This window comes from Ranitomeya variabilis, chromosome 2, assembly GCF_051348905.1.
Source record: "Ranitomeya variabilis isolate aRanVar5 chromosome 2, aRanVar5.hap1, whole genome shotgun sequence".
In the NCBI taxonomy this organism is placed as follows: Eukaryota; Metazoa; Chordata; class Amphibia; order Anura; family Dendrobatidae; genus Ranitomeya; species Ranitomeya variabilis.
Genome location: NC_135233.1, coordinates 1,085,659,143 through 1,085,666,921, shown reverse-complemented (window position 1 = coordinate 1,085,666,921; position 7,779 = coordinate 1,085,659,143). Strand labels below are relative to the sequence as shown.

Genomic DNA, 7,779 nt, shown 5'->3' with positions numbered 1-7,779 from the left:
GTAAATGACGAAGTTGCTTCTTTTACCAGGACTTCCCAATTGTTCCCATGTAAGAAGATGATATACAACTCTTTTAAATGAATGTATTTTGGGCTATTTTTACAAATGTGTTTCATTAATATTGCACCATTTGCCTTCTATAACCTCAAAGTTACTGAAACTATTGCTGGTTGCAGAATGAGTTAACTGATAATCCGTCAGTGAGCTCCGCTTTTGATGGAGAGTTTGTAACTCTTATTTCTCCTACAATTTGTGACCACATCAAAGTTGAGCTGATGCAGATGATCATAGATCTGCTAAGAAGAGCACAGAAAAAGTCAGATAGAAGAGTTACAGACTTCCCATCAGATCGATCTCACTGACTGATTCTCAAAAAAAGCCTGAAAAAATCCTCACTGTATATCTAATTATTCTCATTTATGTGATCACTGTAGGTGACATGAAGGATTTCCACGTGTGCTCCCTGATCTCAGGGCTGGTTTATGTGTCTGTTTCCCAGCTTTTGTTTGCTCTTGGTAAGTAATATCAGTGACTGAGGCGAATGACGGGACCTGGAATTTTACAGGTTAAAAACTTTGATCAATATATGCAAAGTAATGATGAAAATATTCCAAAATCATCACACAGAACATGTATCAGCCAAAATTCATATGATTTACCTAAACTGTAGAAAAATATGTTCTAACTCATCTCGTGCAAAGTTATCTGCTCCGATTCCACTGCAATTAGCTAAAAATGTTACTGCCATATAGACGCTAAGTGAAGGCGCTTAGAACACAAATTGTTCAACATGTGTGTGCCCATCAGCCACGACAAGGTGACCTTCTAGATTAGGGACACACTAGAGAAAGGTCACCTTGTCGTGGCTGTTGGGCACACACGTTGAACAATTTGTGTTCTAAGTGCCTTCATTTCATAAGTATGCTCTATACGGTAGAAATGCAGCTTACATTTTCTATATCCAGTGTTTGTATTTATTTTGGCGCACACAGCGATCGATACATCAAAGTGTTTATTTAGTGTAAAACGCCTTGAATAGCCGCAATTTTTTTTGGCGCATTAATTTTACAACTTTTGGTGTCTTCAAGCCACTTTTAAGCAGCCCCACTAAAATGGGCAAATTTATGGAAAAGTCAGGACGTAGCAACGTATGGCCAAAGAAATATTGATATTTAGCCTTAATGAATTAATATTACTAACTAATTAGTGATCTTTTATTTCTTTTTTTTCTTCTTTAAGCTCATGGTATGACCTACACGGCATATCCGCTGGTGGGAAGCACCGCCGGCGGCACATTAATTACCATCCTGTTTAATGGTAAGATGGGATTTATAGGTAATAATGGGGATTTTTTTTCACTAGTTATGCCGCCAAAAGCCAACTGGTAGCAAAATCTGACTCAGGGCCACCAAATGGTCATGTGTCATTTATATTACTTGTGTCCTCATAGATACACTCTACCAATAACCAATTCTTGTGCCGAGGAGCATGTCCGATAGGGGATTTAGGATCATTGGAAGGCATCAGCTGCACAAAGATCTGCCCAGATTCTGGTTTCTTCAGTTTTTGGTGGTTTTCTTAGGTTAAAATAACATTGTATAATGGTAGAGCTCCAGCCAATTATTGCAGAGCAGGAAGTGACAAGAACAGAAGGTGATCGACCCTCACAAAGAGCTCTGACCAGTCAGATAAAGCAGTTTATGGCAGGAGCAAAGGCAGCTATGAGGCCCTTCTAGTTTGGAGGCCCAGCCAAGATTGCTGCAATCCACTTTTTTGTTTTGGGGAGGAAAGAACCTTTGAAGGACTCACCTTTCCTGAAGAACAGTAGATATTGCTTGGCTCAAGGGCCCGATAAAGCAAACAAATCCAATGGCAGTCTGTCCTCTCGATGGAGATCTCTTCTCCACTGGTTCCAACTACTGATTGTTTTGCATCTGAATAAGCTTCCATTACCAGAAAACAGTACAAACCCTCATCATTCATCAAGCTTCATGTTTCTTTCTTCCAAAAATCAGACAGCACCATGGACAACCAATATTTTGGAAACGGAGCCCATCTTGAAGTTCACATGGCAAGTCCACAGAGGCCACCAGTCATTTGTGACCTTCTTTTGTCTTACTCGCCTCCTATCCAGTGTAAAACTAGGTAAGATACCTGATTGTGTGAGGATACATTTACCTATAAGCTAGAGATGTCAAAAGGTGCAGTAGATGTTGAAGAACCTTAGGAACCATTATTTTATTTAACCACCCACCGTAACAAGACTTCAAAATATAGCAAAGTGAGGCCTAATGTGTCCTCCTGATATACATTGTCTGGGTGATTACTACCTAGTTGAATCTCAATATATTATATTTTGCCATTCCTCTGCTTGCTAGGGAAATTGGTGAATGTGAGTTTATTTACCTTGCGGTTGCCCGTTCACTTGTTTTTAAGCATGAGCAGATAACCATTGGTCACGAAATGTTGGCAATCAATAGATTATTGACCGATATTAAAGCACCACTCCAACGTGTTTTTTTTTTCGGCACTGGAGTGATGCTTTAAATATAAGCCACCTGGCGACATTCTTATACCCACCTTTCACCGATGCCACTCCGTTCCCGTGGCACCATCTTGTGTCCATAACTTCTGACTGGCCAGAAGTCAGAAGTTACATCACAAGAGCCCAATAAATCGAGAATGAGACTTTCATAGAAATATATTGGAAAGTGACCACCGACGCGCACCATGGAACACTGAAGCTGCCGGCAGGTCACTGTACTCTGGAGACCGATGGAGCGACGCTGGAAAAGGATGAAGGCAGGTGAGTATCAGGCATTGGGCAAAAGGATTACATTTAAAGCATTACTCCAGCGATGTAATAAAAAAAAGCGCTGCAGTGGTGCTTTAAGAAGAAATACATGACACCAAAACTGCCAACAATCATGATGGATAAAGAAGATCAGAAGGTTGTCCGGTGGTACCACACCCTCTACCGCCATCACGAGAGAATGGTCCTTGGATATGTTAAACGTACTGTCTGTATCATTTGTGATGCATATTACGGGCAACCATTAATGGGGAGGTACTGGTATCAAACAGATTATCAGCATCTACAAAGAAATAAATTCTATAAATTCAGGTGCCTTTTATCGTTGTAACGAAGATCTTCATGACTTAGTCATCACCACCGTAAAGGAAGACCTTCTGATTGCGTTAAATGTACAGTAGCCGGTTTTCAGACCATTTTTGATGAAAACCAAAGTTCAGAAGATAATGATATCAAACAGGTCATTGACCTATTTGAAGAACACATATTTTGTTTCCGAGGTGCCACTTATAAAAGAAGATAAAGGAGTTCTGAAGGTGTTTGGATGCCCCATCGCAAAATTAGACAAAGCTTGCAGGTCCCACTAAAGGTTTTGTAGTGGATGCCCATTTTATTTTTGGAGGTATGGCGTACAAGATGTTGGCTTTCAATAGACATTTGCCGATATAAAACAACGATGTTGCCTTCAGTCAGAATGAGGAAGGAGTTTTGAAGGTTGTCTTGTTGTGACACCAACCTTTAGCCTCCATGATCGAAGAAAGCCCCTGAATATAATCATTATGTGCATGCCACTCTCTGCTGTACATGTCAATGACCTCAAGGAAACTGAAGTTTCCTGACTGACAGTTGTCCACTTGGGCCAAGAAAATGTAATCAGGTAGAGCAAATTTCTAGGCCTTTGAAGGAAATAAGGATTTCTACCTACCAGGTTGGGAAATTATATTTCATACATAAATATAGTGACAAATCTCATTCATCTGTTCCACACAGGCCAGTGACACATCCAGAAGACTCATATGAGCTGCAGGTGGTTTATAATGGACAACGAGTCATACAGACAGCAGTGATCACATACAAGGTAAGACAGATATTATATTCTTGTACATAAGAGCAGTATTATAGTAGTTATAGTCTTGTACATAAGAACAGTATTATAGTAGTTATATTCTTGTACATAGGAGCAGTATTATAGTAGTTATATTCTTGTACATAGGAGCAGTATTATAGTAGTTATATTTTTGTACATAAGAGCAGTATTATAGTAGTTATAGTCTTGTACATAAGAACAGTATTATAGTAGTTATATTCTTGTACATAGGAGCAGTATTATAGTAGTTATATTTTTGTACATAGGAGCAGTAGTATAGTTGTTATATTCTTGTACATAGGAGCAGTATTATAGTAGTTATATTCTTGTACATAGGAGCAGTATTATAGTAGTTATATTCTTGTACATAGGGGGCAGTATTATAGTAGTTATAGTCTTGTACATAGGAGCAGTATTATAGTAGTTATATTCTTGTATATATTAGCAGTATTATAGTAGTTATAGTCTTGTACATAAGAACAGTATTATAGTAGTTATATTCTTGTACATAGGAGCAGTATTATAGTAGTTATATTCTTGTACATAGGAGCAGTATTATAGTAGTTATATTTTTGTACATAAGAGCAGTATTATAGTAGTTATAGTCTTGTACATAAGAACAGTATTATAGTAGTTATATTCTTGTACATAGGAGCAGTATTATAGTAGTTATATTTTTGTACATAGGAGCAGTAGTATAGTTGTTATATTCTTGTACATAGGAGCAGTATTATAGTAGTTATATTCTTGTACATAGGAGCAGTATTATAGTAGTTATATTCTAATACATAGGGGCAGTATTATAGTAGTTATATTCTTGTACATAGGAGCAGTATTATAGTAGTTATATTCTGGTACATAGTGGCAGTATTATAGTAGTTATATTCTTGTACACAGGGACAGTATTATAGTGGTTGTATTCTTGTACATAGGGGCAGTATTATAGTAGTTATATTATTGTACATAGGGGCAGTATTATAGTAGTTATATTCTTGTACATAGGGGCAGTATTATAATAGTTATATTCTTGTACATAGAGGCAGTATTATAGTAGTTATATTCTTGTACATAGGGGCAGTATTATAGTAGTTATAGTCTTGTACATAAGAACAGTATTATAGTAGTTATATTCTTGTACATAGGAGCAGTATTATAGTAGTTATATTTTTGTACATAGGAGCAGTAGTATAGTTGTTATATTCTTGTACATAGGAGCAGTATTATAGTAGTTATATTCTTGTACATAGGAGCAGTATTATAGTAGTTATATTCTTGTACATAGGGGGCAGTATTATAGTAGTTATAGTCTTGTACATAGGAGCAGTATTATAGTAGTTATATTCTTGTATATATTAGCAGTATTATAGTAGTTATAGTCTTGTACATAAGAACAGTATTATAGTAGTTATATTCTTGTACATAGGAGCAGTATTATAGTAGTTATATTCTTGTACATAGGAGCAGTATTATAGTAGTTATATTTTTGTACATAAGAGCAGTATTATAGTAGTTATAGTCTTGTACATAAGAACAGTATTATAGTAGTTATATTCTTGTACATAGGAGCAGTATTATAGTAGTTATATTTTTGTACATAGGAGCAGTAGTATAGTTGTTATATTCTTGTACATAGGAGCAGTATTATAGTAGTTATATTCTTGTACATAGGAGCAGTATTATAGTAGTTATATTCTAATACATAGGGGCAGTATTATAGTAGTTATATTCTTGTACATAGGAGCAGTATTATAGTAGTTATATTCTGGTACATAGTGGCAGTATTATAGTAGTTATATTCTTGTACACAGGGACAGTATTATAGTGGTTGTATTCTTGTACATAGGGGCAGTATTATAGTAGTTATATTATTGTACATAGGGGCAGTATTATAGTAGTTATATTCTTGTACATAGGGGCCGTATTATAGTAGTTATATTCTTGTACATAGGGGCAGTATTATAGTAGTTATATTCTTGTACATAGGAGCAGTATTATAGTAGTTATATTCTTGTACATAGGGGGCAGTATTATAGTAGTTATAGTCTTGTACATAGGGGCAGTATTATAGTAGTTATATTCTTGTACATAGGGGCAGTATTATAGTAGTTATAGTCTTGTACATAGGAGCAGTATTATAGTAGTTATATTCTTGTACATAGAGGCAGTATTATAGTAGTTATATTCTTGTACATAGGAGCAGTAATATAGTAGTTATATTCTTGTACATAGGGGGCAGTATTATAGTAGTTATATTCTTGTACATAGGGGCAGTATTATAGTAGTTATAGTCTTGTACATAGGGGCAGTATTATAGTAGTTATAGTCTTGTACATAGGGGCAGTATTATAGTAGTTATATTCTTGTACATAGGAGCAGTATTATAGTAGTTATATTCTTGTATATAGGGGGCAGTATTATAGTAGTTATATTCTTGTACATAGGGGCAGTATTATAGTAGTTATAGTCTTGTACATAGGGGCAGTATTATAGTAGTTATAGTCTTGTACATAGGGGCAGTATTATAGTAGTTATATTCTTGTACATAGGGGGCAGTATTATAGTAGTTATATTCTTGTATATAGGGGGCAGTATTATAGTAGTTATATTCTTGTACATAGGGGCAGTATTATGGTAGTTATATTCCTGTACATTGGAGCAGTATTGTGATAGTTATAGTTTCATAAATAAGATGTATTAGTATTATCTTCGTGTACATAGGGGCAGTATTAGCAGTAATATTTCACATCATATGTCTGTCGTATGTTAAACTGAATCAGTGAATGGAGTCGCCCTTTAAGCGCTCACCTTGGTAGCTGCATTTCCATGTGTGGTTATTACAATAATGGAGTAACTCTCTGAACAAGTGAGTCTCAAGTAATTAAAGTCCTTGACTCTCGCAGTGTTCAGCAGATTGCCATCTTTCGCTATATGGCAGACTTGGAGCAGCAGCATAGACGCTTCCAGCCTAAACAACATTAGAGTCACTTTTGTTTAATGTGAATAGTATTTGCATGCCATAAAGATCTTCTCAGAGCTCTGATTAAATATCGCCAGGGAATAAAGTTAATGAGTCACATTCCAGACTAGAAAGAGCACAATGTGCGGCTTTGTTTCAGCGCTCGGCTGCTGCCAGCAGTTTGCAGTTTGCTGTTGGCACTGACAAGTTTGAACAGCGCACAGAAAGTTTACCTGTCAGCTGGTGGTCACCGCTTATCTCCCAATGCCTCCCTGTCCTCCTGGATGCCACTGACCTCCCTCCTGCATAATTAGCTGCTGCATTTGGGAAGATTTCACGCACATCTCGCTGTACTGTGTTGGAAAACTCTGCAAATCAATCTGTTAATACCAAACTTAAAGGGGTTGTCCATGAGTGTTTTGTTTTTTATTTTACAAAACTGCCCTGCACCTGACCGTTGGTTAATTCTAGTATTGCGACTCAGCCCTATTGGAGTAAATGTAGCTGAGCTGCAATACCACCCACAGCCTGTGCTCAGGAGTGGCGCTGTTCTGCCACTGCAGACAAAGAGTAAGTTGTCCACCTTCTACCATCACATTTACATTTAAAATAAGGATCAAAACAATTTTTGAAGTTTTTACTCTGTATTTTCCCGACATTAATGGATAAGGACCCCTGGGGTTAGTGATGGGGAGTGAAATCCCTTGTGATCTAGGGCAGTGTATGCTGCATATAGCGATAGTAAATGTTTTTCTCATCTTGGTCAAAATAGGGAGGTTCATGGTAACATCCCTGTTGGCTTTAGTTTAACCCCTTAACCCCCGGAGCTTTTTTCGGTTTTGCGTTTTCGTTTTTCGCTCCCCTCCTTCCCAGAGCCATAACTTTTTTATTTTTCCGGGCTTATTTTTTGCAGATCGAGTTGGT

At 36.9% G+C, this 7,779-nt stretch overlaps 1 protein-coding gene across 1 annotated transcript in view; it reads left to right on the top strand.

Moving 5' to 3' along the window:
* Nucleotides 1–259: 259 nt before the first annotated feature.
* PKHD1 (PKHD1 ciliary IPT domain containing fibrocystin/polyductin) overlaps nucleotides 260–7,779 on the top strand; it is a 785,044-nt gene continuing 777,524 nt past the window's right edge. Inside the window, exons 1-4 of the mRNA XM_077281797.1 lie at nucleotides 260–515; nucleotides 1,240–1,317; nucleotides 2,016–2,145; nucleotides 3,803–3,890. Coding sequence (XP_077137912.1) covers nucleotides 440–515; nucleotides 1,240–1,317; nucleotides 2,016–2,145; nucleotides 3,803–3,890 — 372 coding nt within the window. The 5' untranslated portion in view covers nucleotides 260–439. The remainder of the gene's footprint in view (nucleotides 516–1,239; nucleotides 1,318–2,015; nucleotides 2,146–3,802; nucleotides 3,891–7,779) is intronic.